Here is a 21,752-nt window from a genome sequence, read left to right on the forward strand (position 1 = left end):
ATGTCTTCTCTGTACAAAAGGAAAAAAACACAGACTTTTAATGGAATTTAAAATACATGGAATTTCAAACCAGTAGTGGTTATCTTAACATAACTTTAAAACGATACAAGAAAATACGAACATCTTATAAAGTTAAATAAATTGACAATGATTTCCTTGAGTACTGTTTGAGAGTTGTTTTAGAGGAATATTCTTTCTATTCAAAAATATTTTTAACTAACCAATGAATCACAAGCCCTTGTAATGTTTTGTGCTTCACAGATAGAAAATACTTGCTAATTGAACTTATTTTTTTGTTACCTGCTAGTTCATCACAGTTACAGTTTTGACCCATCTTTGCATTCTTGAATGGATTCAGTTGTCCCAATTTTATTTTTACTTCCAGCTCCTGACCCATTATTTTCATATGTTTTTCACTATGATTTTTCATCTCAACGATCCCCTCCTCACTTTCTTATAGGATTCCATTAATGGAGACATTAGCAAATGTAATTTCATTGCCGGTCAATATGGATATCCCATGGCATTCTATCCCTATCTTTGGATTGCTTAGGGGGAAATAGCCCTATGGTGGAAGGGGTTTGTGGCCAGATGCTGAAAGTCTGTTTTCCTTTCAGGACACGCTGTCCTGCTCATCGTGGCCCGCGTCCCCAGGGCTGCGGTGGGAGAAGCGGTGGTGCGACCTGAGACTCATCCCGCTGCTGCACTCACGGTTCTCCCAGTACCTGCCCGGGACTGACCTGAGCCGGTGAGTTCCACCGGCGCCAACAGCAAGGCCTGGAGACTGGCTGGTGACTGGACTGTGATTCCTTGTTCAGTGTGCTTCCAAAAGTGGGAAGAGGGCCAGGTAGCAAACACACCACAGTGCAAATGGTGGGCGTGGGCTTGGCTCGCTTCTCAGCCCTGCTGACCAAGCCCTGGGAACCCTCAGACACCAGCTCCACCCCTGTGGCCATTCCCCTCGTGGGGCCTCCGCTCCATGATTGGGTCGGCCTTTCTGCCACCAAGGAGAGTGGATGGCTGTGGCCGTGGACACTATGCTGTTGCTGCAGTTAGTGGTGAAACCCCAGCTCTCCGTGGAACCTGCTCACAGAGGCAGGGATGGAGGGGAAGCTGAGGGCAGTCAGCCCCTGCCCACCGCCTCACGCCGTCTTTGGGAGAACAGGTGGAGTGGGGCCGGAGGTCCCTGTGAGCCAGAGCGGTCAGTGTGGGAAGAGGGTAGAGAGTCTAGCAGCCCCTCCTCGGGTCACCTCGCTCAGCCCAGCAGCTGCAGACTTAGGTTAGAGTTGCTGCCATCTTCCACTTTAGCCTTCTTATTGATGTAAGGTGTGGGTACACTGTGTCACATGACCTGAATTTGTGTGTCCTAATAATGTTGAGCATCTTTCCATGTGCGTTTTTATCACAGGAAATCCTCTTTGGTGAAATATCTCTTTGTTTCTTGATTATTTAGTAATTGGCTTTACTTATGTATTTTTTACCGTTTTATTTTTTACTGGTGAGATTTGAGAGTTTTGTACATATTCAAGAAAAAAAGTCCTTTGCATCAACACGCTAGTTTTTCTATTCTTTTTTTTGAACTTATTTTTAATTTTCAAAGTAATTACATATTTAAATTTTTAATATTCCCTCTATTATATCACTATCTATACACCTTTTGTTTGGTTTTAGTTATTGTCTAAACATTACACCATATGTCTTAGTCCTTCCAGGCTGCTATGACAAAATATGGCAGATAATAATAGCAGTTGTTGTTGTCTAGTCACTTAGTCATGTCAGACTCTTTTGTGACCTCATGGATTGTCGCCTCACCAGGCTTCTCTGTCCCTGGGATTCTCCAGGCAAGAATACTGGAGTGGTTTGCCATTACCTCTTCCCGGGGATCTTCCCAACCCGTGGATCTAACCTGTGTCTCCTGCCTTGGCAGGTGGGTACTTTACCATTGTGCCACCTGGGAAGCCCCAATACTCGCAGCAAACAACAGAAATGGTTTCTTACAGCTCTGGGTGCTGGAAGCCTTGGTTTAAGGCATCCAGATCATGGCTGAGTCCTCATGTTCTTTGATGAAGACCACTCCTAGTTTGTGCCCGCTGTCTTCTCCTCTGTCCTCCCTTGGGGTGGGGCCAGGGGTCACTCCAGAGACTCTTTTACGAACTACTGATCTTGTGCATGAGGCCTTGACCCTCGTGGCTTCAGCATCTCCTCTTGGCACCACCATGTTGGTCACTGGGATTTCAAAATGTTACTAGGAGGTGTGGCACCAATACTCAGACCACCATGCACTATTTATTAGTGTTTAATGCAACTTATTTTGGAGAAGGAAATGGCAGCCCACTCCAGTATTCTTGCCTAGAGAACCTCATCGACAGAGGAGCCTGGTGGGCTATAGTCCATGGAGTTGCAAGAGTCATAAATACGACTTAGCAACTAAACCACCACCAGTACAACTTACTAATTTTACCCCTTTCAGGAAATTCTAGAAACTTAAAACACCTTAACTAATTCCTTTATTTCTTTCTTATCTTTGTGCATATTTCTGAAGATATTTGAATTATATTGTTGTTGTTGTTGTTGTTCAGTCGCTGAGTCATGTCCAACTCTTTGCAGCTCTATGAACTGCAGCACGCCAGGCTTCCCTGTCCTTCGCCATCTCCCAGAGTTTGCTCAAACTCATGTCCATTGAGTCACCAATGCCATTCAACCATTTCATCCTCTGTCACCTCCTTCTCCTCCTGCCCTCAGTCTTTCCCAGCATCAGAGTCTTTGCCAGTGACTCGGCCCTTTGCATCAGGTGGCCAAAGTATTAGAGATTCACCTTCAGCATCAGTCCTTCCAATGAATATTCAAGGTTGAATTATATATGTATCTTAAATTCCTCAAGATATTTTTTTTTGTTTTCAGATAACTATTATTCAAATATGTCCTACTTTTAATCTTTCTATTTCTGTTTATTTGTTTCTTTTGGATCTATCTGTCTTCTGCTTTAAGAAGTTTTAAAATATTTCTATTAACGGTGTTTTTAGTGTGTATATTTGTTCTTTTTACTTAAAAAATCTTTTGTAGTTAAATGATGTAGAAATGTTTAGCTAAAAAAATTTATGAGACAAAGGAAACTGTATGACTAGATACTTCTTCCATTTTTATTTTTATGACACCTCAACACATCAACAGCTTTTAGCAGTCGAATTAATTACACTCAGTGACTATGACAGTAATAAGCAGTTATAAACACAACACTCTTCTGAGTGGATTGCACAACAATTCAGATTCAAGAGCTAATTTACTGTTCACTCATTCACTCAATAAATATCGATTTAATGTCTATATGCAAGATGTTGCGTTTGCTTCTTTCCCTGAAGGAGCTCAATAAAAGAGAAAAGATAAATTAGTGGCCCATGATGACAAATATACAAAATTGTTGAACTGGGATCAAAACCCAGGATGTTATATGTTGGTTGGTTTTTCCAAGGCCCATAATTTAAACTTTGGTGATATAATACCTCTAATATTTAATTGCAACAAAGTTGTGTTACTGTCATATCTATTGTGTAAATATGAATGAAAACATCATAACATTTTATCAATAATAAGACAGTTTATGTTCAGTGTATAATAATGACTTGGAAATATGTGTTTCAGTTCAATTCTGAAGTATCATAATATTGCAGAACATTTCAGTGTCAGGAGATTAGAATGGGAAGGTTATTAAGGAGAAGAAAGTGTGTCATTGTATTAACTATAGAATAGAAATCCTGAATAGACTGAGAAACAGATTAATTTCCATACAGCCCCCATTCCTCTAAGCCCATTATGCCTTCATGCTGCTGCTGTTTGTTTTTGGAGGAATCACCTCCTGTCTAAAGTGTGTGCTTTTTCTCCTATCCCCCGTATAAGCCATCCATCCAGGTGGACCCCAGACCCTGCTCCCTCATTTTCCTTTATAGGAAGCTCTCGTTGGTCCACTGCCTTTGCAATATCCTTGAGCTAAAGTTTACTTTCTCTCCCACTCACACATGTGCATTTCAGTCCCACATCAGCTCGTATTTGCCGGTCATCCTACCTAGTCTGACACAATCAACCCAGTGCACACAATTCTGACTATGAGGTTCTCCATGGAGGTTCAGCCGTGGTTCCCATAGACTTGAAGTTCCTTCCATGATGTTCACCCTTCTGCCCTGTCCAACTCTGCCTGCTTTCCCACAGTCCCACTAACCCCCTCCTGGACAAGGCCGTCCAGCCACTCCAGACTGGTGCAGCTAAGGCTCTGCGACTCTCCCTCCTGCTTGCAATGCCCCTCCGCCACCGCCTTCTCCTCCTCACTCCTCACAAAGTAAACTTCTCCTGCATGTGCCTGCATGTGGCACGTGATGAACAATGAATGCAAACATGAATTACTAACTGTGTAAATAAGAATTGTATATATTGATGTATATGCATATTGACAATTATTTATGAATTTTTCATGCAAGGGAAGAATAAATTTGTAGTTTAAATGGAAAAAACTACTTTGAAATTTAGCAACATTTGAGCATAACTTTTGTTGCCAGAGTAGTGATCAAGAATCATTAGAAAAATAGAAAACAATATTGAGTGGAAAGTGGAAAAAAGTTCAAATTATCTAACTTATAATCTTGTCATTGTGGGGTTTTTTTGAGCAAGTGTGTGTGTGTTTGTATCTGTGTGTGTGTACAAAGAATCGTAATTTAATCTAGGAATTGTCAAGACTACTACAAATGTTGTTAAATTTTCATATTTCCCAATACCTCAATGCTAACTTAGCAGGTGCATGTGTATGCTAAGTCACTTCAGTCGTGTCTGGCTCTTTGTGACCCCATGGACCGTAGCCTGCCAGGATCCTCTGTCCATGGGATCCTCTTCTCCAGGCAAGAATACTGGAGTGGGTTGCCATGCCCTCCTCCAGGGGATCTTCTGGACCCAGGGATCGAACCCACATCTCTTATGTCTCCTGCATTGGGAGGCAGGTTCTTTACCACTAGCACCACCTGGGAAGCCCTACTTAGTGGGTAGTGTGCTGCTGCTGCTGCTGCTGCTGCTGCTGCTGCTGCTAACGTGCTTTAGTCATGTACGACTCAGTGCTACCTCATAGACGGCAGCCCACCAGGCTCCCCCGTCCCTGGGATTCTCCAGGCAAGAACACTGGAGTGGGTTGTCATTTCCTTCTCCAATGCATGAAAGTGAAAAGTCAAAGTGAAGTCGCTCAGTCGTGTCTAACTCTTCGCGACCCCATGGACTGCAGCCTTCCAGGCTCCTCTATCCTTAGGATTTTCCAGGCAAGAGTACTGGAGTAGGGTGCCATTGCCTTCTCCGGTGGGTAGTGTAGTTTACTGATTTCAGAAAGTATATGGTCAAGCAAGCTGAAAAAAACAAACTTTGTTTTTCTTTCTTTTTTTTACAATTACTGATTATCTTGACCCAAAGAATTCCATTTTCTAGAAGCACAAATATCAGCACAGCCTTGGGGCTCTGGCTAAGTGCTGGGTGACTCATGCTCACCAAACTCTCTTAAATATCGCCTCAGGGTCACACGTTGGCAGTTCTTTCTCAGTGCTTCAGTGATCAATGAGAGGATTTGGGTCCCACCAGTTACTCCATAAATATTTGTCAAATCTGTAAAGTATATTCCCCTTATTCTCTGTTAGGGGAAATTGGGGCACAACTAAGTGGACTAATGTGCCGGTACTCTTATTTATTCAATAGCAGAAGCAGAAACAGGGCCCAGGCTAATATCTTGATGACCTATTTATTTTGTAAGAGGTTGTATGTAATCAAAGAAACTGTTGAAATATTTCACTTATATTCATGAAAGGGCTTCCAACAAATAACCTGAAAAGTGGAAACAGAATGCAAATTTGGTATATATTAGTGTATAAGCCTGGGTTTATAGAGGTTAGTCCTTGTAAATGACTGTGGAGACTGTGTGCCATGTGAGATTGCGTGGGTTGTGGGTTTCCTCTATGTGCATCAACTCTAATCAGCTAAAAATACCCAGCTGCCATGATTCATTTACAGCAGAGAGGACAAATATGTTCAAGACATGCTTTAATTTACGGAACATGAAGCAACAGTTATGATAATCAGAAAGCAGAAAGAAACGTTGTTGCTAACTCAAATTAGTTCCCATTTTCCATGGATAGTTGAGCTTCTGTCTGCATATCTTAAATGTCTTACTCACTAGTGAATATCAAAATTAAAGTTGAGAAAGTCACAGGAAGTTACAGTATTCTTTTTGTGCGGTGCCTGTTTTTTTCTTGTCACAAATTCAAAAGAACATTATTTCAAAGAGACAGACAATAGTTGCTCCCTCTCAGACTTTTCATGTGTTTTTCAGAGCAAATAAAAAAGAATATTTGAACACTTTCCCATAATCAGTTGAAAGTGCTTGGTCAAGTTTATCAGAACAAATGTCTTTAAAAATATTAATAATGTGGATCCAAAGGGCCTTCAGTGTGAAAGTTTCTGGAGCGTGTCCGGTTCTTAGGTCTGGACCAGTCTCATGGGATAGGAGAGACACCACCCTCATGATGAAGCCGGGGCAGATAATTGCTGGCTGGAGTGTCTTTATTTTTGAAATTGAAATATGTGCAATATCCACAAACACCTACTTAACAAAATTCAGAAGAGACAAAAAAGCAATTTAATTGGAGAAAAACATATAAATGTACACTATTTACATAGCTTTTGGAATGCTGAACTACATCATTTGTCTATTGCTTCAAAACTGCCTGGGATTTAAAGATAGTTTGTGCATTTTCTGAAGTGTATTGTGTTGCACCACAGAGTAATTTTCAAGCATGAGGCATTTGGCTACTTTCTATTCATTTTGGGATTTTTATCTATTCCTCTCCATTAAGCTTATATTGAAACATGCAAGAACTTGAAACAGAAAAATAAAAGTAAGTAATTAAAGCTGTGGAAAGCTGCTTTAAACTCAACAGCACATTTGTAAACAACTTAGGATAGCATTATTTAATTTTCTCTAACAACAACAAAAACTCAAGAAAAGACAATAGAGATATTCAGTCTGGCCAGAGCACTTTTAAGGAGAGCGTGGTTGTTATTGAAATGCAAACATCCACATAAATTTACACCGTGAATATTTAGACGTGAAGAGCTGTGGACCCTTGTCCAAAACCATCCCTGAGAAGACAAACAGCTAGATGAACAGCTGAGATAGTGCTTCAGCTCATGACAGCATGAGAGTTTTAAATGATGCTCAGTATCTGGGTGCAGGGTGTTCGTGCGATCTTTCCATCAGAAATGCACTGAAAAATGTCAAGAGGAGATTGTAGCCAAAATAATGGATACACATCTATGCATAACTTTCTGACATTCAGGGAACAGGGATAATCCCTCTCAAATGTCTTTGACAGGCTTCCATTTACGTAATATATTGTACATCTCCAACTTTCTCCAAACTTATTTGTGTCTCAAGATGCTTTAATTCAAAGTTGTGTGTCATCTGGGTTCATATTTGTATGCGTGTGTGCTATATTGCTTAGTCGTGTCCAGCTCTTTGCAACACTATGGACCATAGCCCACCAGGCTCCTCTGTCCAGGGGATTCTCCAGGCATGAGTACTGAAGTGGGTTGCATGCCCTCCTCCAGGGGATCTTGCCAACCCAGGAATCAAACCCACGTCTCTTATGGTTCCTGCCTTGGCAGGTAGGTTCTTTACCACTAGTGCCAGCTGGGAAGCTGGGTTCATCTTTCGTGTTCCACGTAATAACAGATTTTTTAAGATATAAGGAAAGAGGAATTTGAAGCTGCATTTATGTGGTCTGCAAGAAGAGCTTTTGAGCAGACAGCTATCTAAAGTTGCACACAGACACCCGAGATGATGTCTTGGTCTGATTTGCTCTGATGTCTCCGCAGGCAGAACGCCTTCCAAGTCACCGCCGTGGACGGGGTCTGCAGCGGGGTCATCCAGTGCCTCTCCGCGGAGGACTGCGGGGAGTGGCTGCAAGCAATAGCCACTAACATTTCCAGCCTCACAAAGCACAACGTAAGTAGTGGTTCCAGGAATGCTGGGAAAGCTCCTCTACCTGCCTCAGTGAACCTCTTCAGTATACAAGTTAACTCCATCAGCTGTATGGTCTTCTGCTAGGAATGGATCACTGCACACCCACCATAAGAGCTATTATTAAAGTGGATCATACTTGCTCAAAGAAAGCCACTCTATCTTGAGTGTTTTAGTCCAGTGTATCAGTACAATGGTATTTACACCTAAATTTCCACTCACAAACATTGTAACATCTACATTAGTTAAATAACTGAAAATAGATATTTAACATGTAAGCACTAAATATCTATATCTGTACATATATATATGTATATATATATATCATCCACCTATATTTTTATATATGTATATATGCATCCATCTACCTTACATTTCATATCTCTATACAGTCTGTCTATATATATCATCCATCCATCAGCATCTATAATCCATGTATATATATGAATTTATCTACCTATATATCTATACATCTATATGTTTACTAGTTTGTCCACTTGCAAAGCAGCCTGCAATATTATTTGAGCCCCTAGATCTTTTCAGAATAACTCACTTGTAATAATATCACAAGAAAAGTTGTGCAATAACTGCTGAGCTAAAGCATCTGGACAGGGACTCTCTTCGGGTGGCAAGGGAGGGTATGTGTTTCTCACAGCCTCAGTGGGCATGGTTGGAAGCCTGTGAATATCACATACAGGGGAGGGAAAAGGACAGGACGGATGTGAAGGAGGACCCATGGAGGGACCATGAAAGGACCCATGGAAGTGTAACTTCAAACACACTCTCCTGTGATCAGGCAAAGGGGATTCAAGCCGATTGCCTCTGCAGGGATAGTTTTGCCAGGAGAGAAGCTGAGCTGTGGTGTCAGGGGACTCGGTGTGGAGCCCAGGTCTCCCTGCACCAGCTCTGAGCTGGACTTTAAGCTCCTCTTCTTAAATGAATGCTGTTAGCCTCGGTCTCTGCGAGGGCTAAATGAAGAAGTGCTTCGGCCATTCTGGCCCTGAAATGATGCGGAAACAGTTGCACTTCTCCTTTCTGCAGCGGCACTCTAAATTTCATGATTTAATCCCAAACTGCTGATAAATGGCCCTATAGTTTCGCTCATTGTGTGTGACGCTGCACATCTCTGTTTTGTCCGGTTGTCATTTGAGATTCTTCATTTTCTGAAGAATGGCTGTGTGGATACCAGAATGTGAATCACACAGGACAAGCTGAGCTAAAATAAATGTCTAGTGGTGACTAGACCATTAAGCAGCTCTGATTTCTGGCAACTGAAGACCTACCCCTCAGTCCTTCATCTTTAAAAGAGACAGAAGGAAGCAAATAAAAGGCAGAGCTCTCTCTCAGCCAGAATTTCATGAATCTAACCTTTCCAATCACTTTTTACTGCTCCAGCACTGAAATAGATCCTGATTGATAAGCAGAGAGAATTTCATGTGACATTTCTACTAAGGTTACCTGTTAACGCAAAGGAATCTCTTCTGGTCTAAATTCTTCCACATATGTCCTATGCATGTGTTCCCTTTATCAGAATGGAATGTGGTACTTGAAATATATCACTTATGTGTGTGTCTTTGCATATAGATAAATACAAATATTTATGCAATATGCTTCTATTCTTAAGGGTTCATTGAAAATCAGTGATATTAAATGAGGATGTATGGTTGCATATGTGAGATTTTCAAAATACATAATCATATTTCATTATGAGAAAAAGGATAGACTCTCTTCCCCAAATGTTTTTATCAATGAGAATGCTCTCAATAACAAGTTAGAGAGACCTCAAAGGAGCAAATAGTGGGGTTTTTTCCCAAATGAAGAGAGTCATGGATGGCAGCATTTCTTGGAAGCTACCATCTACCCAGAACCCATTCTCTGTCCACACATTATTGCTACTATTACCCACTACTCCTAGAGTGTTGGCTTTTACCTTGAGTTTGCTGCCTCATGATCACAGAAGGGTTGCAACAGTTCCAAACGTCACTTCAGTGTTCAGAACAGGAAAGAAAGGGAAGAAGGATATGCAGTGCCAGCTACATCTCTCCTTTTTTATCAAGATAAGATAAAATTTTCCAGAAACTCTTTACTAGACTAATAATGCTCACTTCTCCTCCTCCTGACTCAGCCCCATGACAATTCTGGGAATGGGTGGCTAGTCTCTACCTTTTGTACTGTTTATGATGGGATGACCAAGAAGAGAAGACTGTAAATGGCTTTTGAGTCAGATAGCTGACAGTATCTACTACATTGTTTAATAGTTAAAACATATTAATTCTAAAAAAAAAAAAGCATGAACAACCAGCAGCCCTGTGATTTTTGTGGAATGATCACAGTCCTTCAGGATTCACACATATACACATACATACATGCACACACACACACACACATCTCATCAGTCATTTGAGTTCCTGCAGGCTGTATTTCAGCCATCTTCCTTTATTTTACCCATTTACCTGCAGGAGCCAAAAAAAGGGTCATTTGGGAGTCATGTTTAATCCATAGAGTTCTGCTATTTTAGATGGCAAACACTTGCAAGCTGAAAAGAGAATTTTTTTCCATAATACTGTTGGTTTTGAAGAACTGAAGGAAAAACTTCTATTGTGTCTGCCGCCTTAGAAAGACTCAACAAAGCTCGTAGGTGAATTGAAAGTCATAACAAAATAAAGCCTAACTGAAAGGAGATTTACCAGAAAGGCCTGAAGCTGTGATCAGAGGTTGCAGAGTGAGATTCTGACAGGCGTGGTGTCACCGAGGGAGACGTTTTCTTCCTTCTATAGCAGCTGGCGTTCCCGAGTCCTTGGATGCACTTCTGGGCAGTGTCTTGTTTTCACCATTGTTTCTCCTCACACGTCAAATACGAACTTCAGTCATGCAGGCATCAACTTGATGTGGACCATGGGGAGTGGGATCAGACAGGGCAGGGACAGTAAGTCAAGTCAGGATAAGAGCAAGGGGAAGTCTAGCAATATACCACGAGTGCGTTTTCTTAATCATGCTGTGCTTTTTACATGGTTAGAGTTTATTTTGGGAAGTTGTGTTGGGGGGATTTCAATAAAATAACTAACCTACTTTATCTGGTAGAAAGCTACTCACCAGAAAAAAGCTTTTGAACAATTTTATTTTTATTTAAAGATTTTTAAAATGTGAACCATTTGTTAAGTCTTCATTGAATTTGTTGTGATATTGCTTCTGTTTTATGTTCTGGGTTTTTTGGCCAAAAGGCATGTGGGATCTTAGCTCCCCAACCAGGGACTGAACCCACAATCCCTGCGTTAGAAGGCAAGTCCAACCACTGAAACACCTGGGAAGTTTCAATAAATTTTTAGGTTGGAAAAAATTAGCTGGTAATTTTGTTGCACAATCCAGACCCTTTGCTTTGATGTTAACTGACAATTGTAGTCATAAGCAAATGGGCAGTTTTCTTGGGAAGTTTCCAAGGAGCTGCCCCCTAGCCAGCCGGCCTCTGCCTGCCTGGCCTTAGTTCCTTCTCTTTGGGCCTCAGTCTTTCTCTGTTCTTCCAGCCCAAGCTCCCCAGTCTCCCATGTTCCAGGAACCTCAAAGCTCCCAGGGAGTGCCCAGGGCCTTGCCCCAACCCACCCACCCTTCTCCTGCCCTGCTGAGGCTGGCTTCAGGAGCTGACCCTTGGAGACCCCACAGGAGTGTGGGGACACACACTGTCCAGTGCATGTCAAGGGCAGAGGACACCGGCTGGCAGAGAACCTGCTCACTAGATGAACCACTGGACACCCAGTGAGCACTAGGGCCCTGAAGAGGGAGGTCACACCTGGTGAAGAGTGGACAGCGTGTTACGAGAAGCCTGAGCAGTCCAGACACATGGACCACTCACCAGCCGCTCCTTGTTCCCTGCACCAGGCCCCTCCCTTCACCTGTGACCCTCACCTCCTGGGCACTGCCTGGTTCCAGAGATTCACTGAGGGCTCTGATCAGTCCTGGGGGGCAGGGGGAGACATTCCCACTCTCAGCACCAGGTGTCGTGTGGAAGAGGAGGCAGACGGTGAGCTCAGTGCAGATGAAGGGCCAGCGGAAATTATATAGCAATCACTTTCAGTTTGCTGTTGCTTGATGAGTGTCCCTGAGAAGCCAAGCTTGAGGGAGCAGAGGTGGCCTCAGGCGTCCTGAGGGCCCAGGCTCTAACTATAAACACTGCCTGTCCCCTCTGTAGGAAGCCTCACTAACGACTCCACAACGATAGAACCTGCTCTCTTCACCTGTGACCAATACAGGCCAATCAAACACCCCCGCACGTTTGAAACCCAGGTGCCCAGGGCCTGCAACCCAGCCCACGGCCGGGACACTGTGTGCTTTCATTTACATATATAAAATAAAATGACCATCTTCTTGTGTAGATAGTATTAACTTTTGTTCAGTTAACACATAATCCTGAGCATTTTCCTATGACAGTAATTATATTCTGAAATCACCTACATATAATGGACTAATAGATACTTTGCTATTTGTTTAATTAAAATTAATGAATAGAGTATTATTTGAAATGCACATTATTTAAAATGCGCCATTAGCGTAATAGTGCCGTATGAATTTCTGGCATATTAGTCAATGAAAACGTTGCTAATTCACTAATTATACCTAAATATAGGTGTCTAGGAGGCTTCCCTGGTGGCTCAGCAGTGAAAGAACCCACCTGCCAATGCAAGACACTCGAGTTCAATCCTTGGGTCAGGAAGATCCCCTGGAGAAGGAAATGGAAGTCCACTCCAGTATTCTTGCTGGAAAACCCCATGGACAGAGGATCCTGGTGGGCTATAGTCCATGGGGTCTCAAGAGTTGGCTATGACTAAGCAACGAAACCACCAAACCACCATAGGCATCTAGAAGAACCTAAGAATATGAACCTTCTTTGGTCTTGTAAACTATGATTGATGTCTTAATCCAGCCCAGTGCAGGCTGGCTTGGAGTTTCCATGAGGTTCTGTTTGTTTCTATTCCTTCTGCCCCATAGATGCACCCCCCACAACCAGGCCTGGGGGCATGTCTATGCAGAGATAGTGACTTCTCCCAGCTTCTCCCTCAGCACAAATTTACAAAACCCTTGTCTGTGTTCATAGGTTTTCGGATCCAGACTTCAGCATACATGTTGAGGTAGAGACCTGTGTTGCATTTGAAGCCCCATGCATCACAAGTGCTGCCCAGGTTATTGCAGGAGAAAGCAGAAGCTCTGCTTCTCCCTCGGTCCACCTGGTCCCATCTGAGCGATTAGTGGACACCCCCCTGAGCCCACTGGTGACTGCAGAGGGTCTGCTCCCGCCTCTGGGCCTCTCACATTCAGAATCTCAGCCACACTTGTACAGGGAGCTCTCAGAAGTCTTCCAAAAAGTGCTGCTGCTAGGTTTATCTTTCTACTTCCATTGCTAGCAATAGGAAGGTTGTTAGGCCTCAGGCCACCCCAACCCGCCCTAAATCTATAGGCTAAATATGGGCTGTTTTGGGAGTTGGCAAGTGAGGCATTGTTTTTCAAGTAATTAACCACTTTTTAAAGTGTTGTTCTCTATTCAGATTTAATACAATCTTTATTGTTAACTCAGTAATATGCATTTATATTCAGTTTTTAATTTTCTATCGAAATTCATTGTCACATTTAGTTTTGCCATGTAAAACCCTGGTTCAATGATTGTAACTCTGTAATGCATTGAAATAGCCCCTGACATTAAACACCTCTGAGTGCATTCAACCATTTATTCTCCACAGGCCCTTAAAGGCCTAAAAGCAGTCACCCTAGAATAATACCACAGTATAATATTTTAATTTAGAAGAAATTTGATGTTCAGAAATGGATCTGTAGGTTTCATATTTGTCATTGTTTAGTGGCTCAGTTGTGTTTGACTCTGTGACTCCATGGACTGTAGCCTGCCAGACTCTTCTGTCCATGGGATTTCCCAGGCAAGAATACTGGAGTGGGTTGCCATTTTCTCTTCCAGGGGATCTTCCTGACGTAGGGAGTAGAATCCCCGTCTCCTGCATTGGCAGGAAGAATCTTCACCACTGAGCCACCAGGGAAGCCCATGATTTCATATTAGGCTAATTATTATGAATTTTATTTTTAAATGAAATGTATTTTGTTTAAAATGTATTTTGTTTTATTTGTCTAGTTTAAAATTTAGAATGACTACTGATTTATATGCATTTCATATTCTAATATCTTGAAGTTACTAAGTCATTTTTAGAAGGAGAGTGTAAGTACACCTCCTTTAAATAAATCTGGAGGACCCAATTTTAAGAACATCTGATGGCATAGACTTGATTTTGAAAAACAATATTTGTTGAATGTTGTTTTAAGTAAATACTATGCAAAGAAGTATCATTGATTTAGCTTCAGTCGTACATTTTATGTCATTCATAGAACTAAAATCACATGTTGGAGGAACTTAAAAATAAAATGCTATATAGTATGTACTCAGAGACAATGGTCGACATAAAATGTTAGTGGACATGTCAAATAGGGAGCTAGTGGAAAGCTGCTGTATAGCATAGGGCGCTCAGCTCAGGGCTCAGTGATGACCTGGAGGGCTGGGATGTGGGGTGGGGCAGGGAGGTCCTATATGTATACATATGGTGGATTCACAATGCTATACAGCAGAAACCAACACATTGTAATGCAATTATCCTCCAATTAAAAAATTAAAAAGTATATTGGTGGAAGTTTATTAAAAAAAAAACTGGTAATAAGTATTGTTCCACAAAGTGTTCAATGTGGGGTTTTGATTGATTGGTCAAACACATTTAGGGATCTGCTCTTCTGTCTCCATCTTCAAACCATCCTGACTTTGGTTGAAAGCATCTTTACTTCTAGAGACTTTCCTTGATTGACTCCTCATCAGAGCAGAAAATACTTCGAAACAATTAGAGCAACCCGCTTCTCTGGTAGCTCAGCTGGTAAAGAATCCACCTGCAATGCAGGAGACCCCCCAGTTTGATTCCTGGGTTGGGAAGATCCCCTGGAGAAGAGAGAGGCTACCCACTCCAGTTTTCTTGGGCTTCCCTGGTGGCTCAGACAGTAAAGAATCCCCCTGTGATGCAAGAGTTCTGGATTCAATCCTTGGTTTGGGAAGATCCCCTGGAGGAGGACATGGCAACCCACTCCAGTATTCTTGCCTGGAGAATCCTGTGGACAGAGAAGCCTGGCAGGCTACAGTCCATGGGGTCACAAAGAGTCGGACACGACTGAGCAGAACAAGAAAGATATGCTTTTTATACATGACCCTGAGGAATCACACAAATATTCTCAAATTGTTTGCTTTTTTTTCATATTTTAAATGACATGTCTCCACCAGTGACTCTGTTCTCATCCACGGGCCATTTCACTTCTCCAAGTCTGTGCCTCCTTACATCTCCTCTTAATTCATGTTTATCAATAAGACAAAGGTAAACTAACACTAAAACAAGGAAAAACAAAGCAATTCAACAGAACATTTTCTAAGTGAAAACAGTCTATGTTTAGTATGATGTCAGATTATAGCAAACAGATAGCATCATTTAAGTTTCTCTAGAAAACCAGTGAAAAAGAAGGTTTTAATTAGCAAAAGTTCTGTTGAACTAAGATTTCATGTGTTATAAGGTCATTTGTCTAAATCTGATCATCGTTTTTCATTTGGTCTTTAAAGTTTGTTTACATGACTTGATACAGAGTAAACTCAGCAGATTTATTTAAAATTTTTATGACATTTCACTCAACGGTGGTGGTGGCAGTGTAGTCACTAAGTCGTGTCCGACTCTTGCTACCCCATGGACTGCAGCCGGCCCACCAGGCTTCTCTGACCACAGGATTCTCCAGGCAAGAATACTGGAGTGGGCTGCCTTTTCCTTCTCCAATTCACTGAATAAATGGTCTTAAATGTTTATTTTATTTATAGTCCTGACTGAAACTATTTTGATAATATACAGTATCCTTTATTGTCTGAATATTGCACCCCCCTCTGTTCTCTTATGTGTTAAAACAAAATATAATAAGAAGTGAAAGTGAATAATGAAAGAAGTTACAAAAAGTTATGCTGTACATTCTCGGTAGATTGTGAGGGATCAGAGGCTTTTCATTTCTCATCAAGAGAATATGATTAAGTTGAAATATTTCTGAAATGTTTGTATATGAAATTTGAGACACTTTTGACAAACAGAATTTTTTTAAAAAATTCCTAATTGGTGCTTGATATGCAATGATTTTAGTGTGTCAACAATATAGTTTACTCTTAGTTTACTCACTGAGAGTCCCATAAACCTGGGGTTCTTGTATTACATTATCTTTGCTGATCTCACTTTTCTTTGTTTATTTTTGCAGATTAAAAAAATCAACAGAAACTTTCCTGTAAACCAGCAGGTAAGATGGAGAAACACATGCAAAGCCAAATTGTGTATTTCTTTCATTTTGTCTGTTACAAATGATAATCTTGATTGCCTTTAGTTTTATGTGGAAATAATTCATACCAATTATTAATTAATTTGGAGAAGGCAATGGCAACCCACTCCAGAACTCTTGCCTGGGAAATCCCATGGACAGAGGAGCCTGGTAGACTGCAGTCCATGTGGTCTCAAAGAGTTGGACACGGCTGAGCGACTTCACTTTCACTTTTCACTTTCATGCATTGGAGAAGGGAATGGCAACCCACTACAGTGTTCTTGCCTGGAGAACCCCAGGGACGGCGGCGCCTGGTGGGCTGCCATCTATGGGGGTCACACAGAGTCAGACACGACTGAAGTGACTTAGCAGCAGCAGCAGCATTAATTAATTAATTAGTAGCATTTGCTATTTCAGGAAAATATGAATTTATTAGATTTCTTTCATATTATGTAATATATCTGTTTTTTCTAATTATATTAAAAATAGTTTAAAATAAGCTTTTTATCTAAGTGAATTGTCAAAACTGTTTTGACAAAATATATTTATTTGAATGCAATGTTGAAGAACTTGGACAGCTGTTTATGTGTAGTTTTAATGAGAGATCTATATAGAATTAATCTAAAAGTTAAAGGAAATTTCAAAATTGGTTGAAAGTATTTAAAATGAGTCTAAATGCATGGAATGAGACTAATGTCTGAATAATCAAGCTAAGAATTTAGTTGACTTATGAGACTAATAATTGAAGATAGGATAAAATTATTGATCATAAGAATAACTGATTCGCCTTGTAATTTTATTACACTAAAGTTAACTTCTTCTATCCTTCTCTGGTGGCTCAGACAGTAAAGCGTCTGCCTACAATGCGGGAGACCCAGGCTCAATCCCTGGGTTGGGAAGATCTCCTGGAGGAGGAAATGGCAACCCACTCCAATATTCTTGCCTGGAAAATCCCATGGACAGAGGAGTCTGGTAGACAACTGTCCATGGGGTCGCAAAGAGTCGGACACGACTGAGAAACTTCACTTTAACTTCTAGTGCTTTCACAGCCATAATATAAGCATTAGCTATTAAATAGAATAAGAAAAGGAAGTGAAGGCTCACTGCCTGCACTCGTTGAGCTGTCCCCGTCCAGTGTGTGGACAGGGGTGGGGGCTCGGTGGCAAGACACAGACACTGACTCCCCACAGCAACCTCAGTCCACAGCCACTGACCACAATCTAAACATCAACAATATCGATTCCTAAATGGCATACCCACCACTCGTTATCTTCCATGGTAAAATTTTAAAATAACTTTCAGTATGTTAAAACCAAATTCCTTTTCGTCTAAGCCTGGGATCCCACATTAGTAGCATCTGTGTAAGGGCAGCCATCTAAACACACATGAGAACAAATGAGAACAAACGTAGATTTCTCAATATATGCCATTGTTTGCATTGGCGTGTCAGATGTCTGTCTTCCCTGCAACAGAGAACTTATGTTCTGGGGTAGGTTGTAGTGTCCAGGGTGCCCTTGCCCAGGCTGCCCACAGAGCCCCTGTGGCTAAGTGAGGTGGTGGGCAGCTTTGCAGAGCCTGCTGTGCCTACAGTCTTGAGCTGTCTTGCTTGTAAGGCCAGGGGAACAAGTTCCCCTCCCTCGTGCCCCCTGCCTCTGAGCCATGCGATGCTCCTGGCAGGTACAGGGTTGAAGGGGTGTCTGTACCTCCCAGAACCACAGCGAGTGGGGGCATGTGGGGCTTGTTCACGGGCAGAGACCAGGCTCAGCCCAGGGTACCTGACTCACTCACTCTGGGGTGATGCCTGGGACACTGGGGCATTGCTCCATCCACCACAGGTGATTCTGAGGCTGGAGTGCACAGGTCACATCTGGGAAGACAGTTTACAGCTTCACAGGGCTGAACAGGAGGGAAAAGCCAGGCATTAAAGATAAATTGTTCAACTGGAAGCCTCAACTGTGAAGGAAGTTTGCAATGCCCAGGACAAGATAGGTTTGTTTTATAGTCAGAAGTGTAAAAATGTAGACCTGCTCTTTTGGGGAATTCTTGCCAAAAATACAAATGAAATGTTTCTTTAAAAGTTACTCTAATATTTATGTTATCACCTCTCTTGTCCCTTCAAGCCTCGCATGTGAAGTATCAATAATTAGTGTAATTTCATCACTAGGAATGTTTCCTAACCTGGACTAGCCCACAGCTATGCTTTATATACTATGATGATGCTTTATTTACCATGTGGGACACTCCCTACACATTCCCTTCAGGGACCTGTCTCGTTCCTCACCACCTCTGCTTATATCTAGGTTTTGAATAATGCTGAGCAAAGTCAGTAAAAATCTGAAAAACCTTGAATATAGAAGAAATCAAAAACTTTAATATTCTACTCACATTTAATAAACACAGATAAGCATCCAAAGCTGTTTATCTGCTAACCTTTCAATATTAAGATTACAGTGAAATTTTATTTCAAATCTTTTAGCATCTCACAATTTGAAATCACAATGAATTATAGATACTTTAACAGCTGAAAGCTACGGCTAATAGATTTTTCCCTCACTACTTCCCACCTTGTAAATGAAGTCTTTTGGGATATAGGATTACTTTATAGTTCAACCTTAATATCTATTCTTAATAGGAAGAACTCACCCACGTAGTATAATAGCAGTGCATTAGGAGATCAGGGTACATCTTCTGCCCAAAATCTGAGCCACTTCAAGGAACAAAAATTGAAAATTATATGTAATCTAGCACTCAAACTCTTATCTTGGACTAGTTGCTTTCATCTCAAATTTCTTCAGACTTAATTTTCAGGTAGCATTCTCTGTTGCTCAGATTCAATATAAGTATATATGTTTATATATATATATATGCTTTTTATTAAATAACATCAGACATAATGTTACAGTATTCAAGTCCCCTCATAGCCATGATACTCTGGGTCTTAAACAAAACCAAAAAGACATCAGCTGAAATACATTAGAACAGAAGTATTCTGCCTCCTGTGGGATTTGGTTTTGACTTTGTGCAGCCACTGTGGTACTGGTACCCCAACCAGAGAAATTAAAATTAAAAAATGCAAAGGGGTTGGAACTGGAGAAAGTCACTGCACCCAGAGTCTCCAGAGACACCCCCATGCTCCAGAGCACAGCAGACTCTCAGTAAGATCATTTCAGAGAAGAATATTTTTATCAGAAGTATAAGCCATTTGAGCAAATAAATCATCATAAGGGAAAACACACTGTTAAGATTAAGGAACAATCCACAACTATTTTAAATTATCTATTTTTTTTAACAAGGTGGTACAAAATGTAAGGCAAGAACAGGAAGTGGTCTCAAAAATTGTGGATTTGCAAAACAACTCGACAGAAGTTCAAAAATGAATAAAGCATGAATATATTTAAGCTTATAATCAATTAGCCAACTGAATAACAGAACAGATAAAAATAGAGATAACACATGTAATTGGAAGTAGTATATCTGAGAGTACCATCAGAACACAGCCTCTACAGAAAGGGCTGAAAATACGAAAAATGATGAAAGAGTTGAAGTTTAGAATGAAAGGCTCCAAAAAGAAAAATTCTGCCAAAAGACTAGAGACGATGAACTTGTGAAGAGATTTGATGGCTAAGAGTTTCTGTAAGACTTGAGGTTAGAGAACCACGCTAACCCTGGAGCACGATGAAGAAAACCAGATCCACAACCTGAATGTCCCCCTGGTGGGGTAGTGAGCAACCGTCATAGGGTGAGCTGGCTCTCCTGGTGCTGGTCTGGAAGATTCTCCAAGAAAGCATATGAGGTACCAGTGGCAAGTAAGGAAGAGGGACTATATAAACTTCTACTTTTAATAAAGGGTGTAATAAAGGATGAAACAGACATATGCACAAGAAGATGCCTGAGAATCTGGTCAAGTGCCTACATCTGGGAGCAAGAGTAACAGCCTCCTTCCCACAGGAAGGGTTTCCTCCCCAGCCTCCTGCATAAGCTCCTGCCTTCCCCTACCCCAGTCTGGATTCCTCCCCCTGTGACCTCTCTCACTTTCTTCCCCTCTTCAGTTCCTGCACCAGGACATTCCATTTCTGTTTTGAAGACAGATGAGTATTAGGTCTGCCCTTGTTCTTCCTACATTCTGCTCTGCTTTTTGTGGACCAGAATCATCTCTGTCCACTTGGATACCTGGAGAAACCTGTGCACTGGCCATTTTCAGGATGCATTTCTCATATTGTGCATGAGGTTGAGCAACTTGAAATGACACTGGCATATCCTTTCGCTCGCCTTTCTCTACCTTTTTGAACATGTTCCTCTTTTCTTCTTATTGTTTTCTTATTTATTTATAAGCACTGTGTACTCAATACGTGTAGGGAATTTAACCATTGTATTTTATGTCGCCTAAATCAGCAAGCTCTGTTAGCGGCTTATAGGATTTATGTTGTACTTAAGTTTATCCATTCAAGATTAATAAAAGGAGAAAAGCAGTCCATTGCTGATTTCTGATAACTTTATGTTATTATTTTTACATCTGAGCAATTGACTTCTCTCATTGTGTTTTCACACTGTATTACTCTCTGCTAGCCCCTCCCAGGCCAGTTCAGTTCAGTTCAGTGGCTCAGTCGTGTCCAACTCTTTGTGACCCCATGGCCTGCAGCACACCAGGCCTCCCTGTCCATCACCAACTCCTGGAGTTTACTCAAACTCGTGTCCATTCAGTCAGTGTTGCCATCCAACCATCTCATCCTCTGTCATCCCCTTCTCCTCTGCCCACAATCTTTCCCAGCATCAGAGTCTTTCCAATGAGTTGGCTCTTCACATCAGGTGGCCAAAGTATTGAAGTTTCAGCTTCAGGATCAGTCCTTCCAATGAATATTCAGGAGACTGATTTCCTGTAGGATAGACTGGTCTCCCAGGTCAGGGAGGGGTTATACAGGGACAGGAGGGGGCTTTGGGAGGTGATAAGTTCATTATGTTGTCTGTAGTAATGGTTTTGTGGATTCACATGTATGTCAAAACTTATCAAATTTTACCCTTTAAGTATGTGTACTTTCTTTATGTCATTATACTTCAATAAAGCTAAAACCATTTTTGTTATTAAAATGTCTGGGAGCCAGATAAGTTAGAAATAATATTATACCAAGGCCATTGGGGTTTGGCTCCATCTTAATTATTGTCTGGACTTGAAATTACAGTAGAGTCAGTACAGTCTCTCCCAGTTCACTGTTGTTCAGGACAACGTTCTCATTTCCTCTTTGTGTCTGGAGCATAGCCATTAGTACAGTTGAGATCAGTTTCATTTGTGAAGTGCAGAGAGTGAGATTCAGCTGCAAATGATGACTTTTCCTGAAAAGCATGTGATTAT

General features: G+C 41.4%; 1 protein-coding gene across 3 annotated transcripts in view; it reads left to right on the plus strand.

Moving 5' to 3' along the window:
* SNTG1 (syntrophin gamma 1) overlaps positions 1 to 21,752 on the plus strand; it is a 403,770-nt gene that overhangs the window by 322,647 nt on the left and 59,371 nt on the right. For all 3 annotated transcript variants that reach the window (XM_069600005.1, XM_069600004.1, XM_069600006.1), the window contains exons 11-13: positions 618 to 748; positions 7,894 to 8,023; positions 16,349 to 16,387. In XM_069600005.1, coding sequence (XP_069456106.1) covers positions 618 to 748; positions 7,894 to 8,023; positions 16,349 to 16,387 — 300 coding nt within the window. The remainder of the gene's footprint in view (positions 1 to 617; positions 749 to 7,893; positions 8,024 to 16,348; positions 16,388 to 21,752) is intronic.

Source organism: Ovis canadensis, chromosome 9 (genome assembly GCF_042477335.2).
Source record: "Ovis canadensis isolate MfBH-ARS-UI-01 breed Bighorn chromosome 9, ARS-UI_OviCan_v2, whole genome shotgun sequence".
In the NCBI taxonomy this organism is placed as follows: Eukaryota; Metazoa; Chordata; class Mammalia; order Artiodactyla; family Bovidae; genus Ovis; species Ovis canadensis.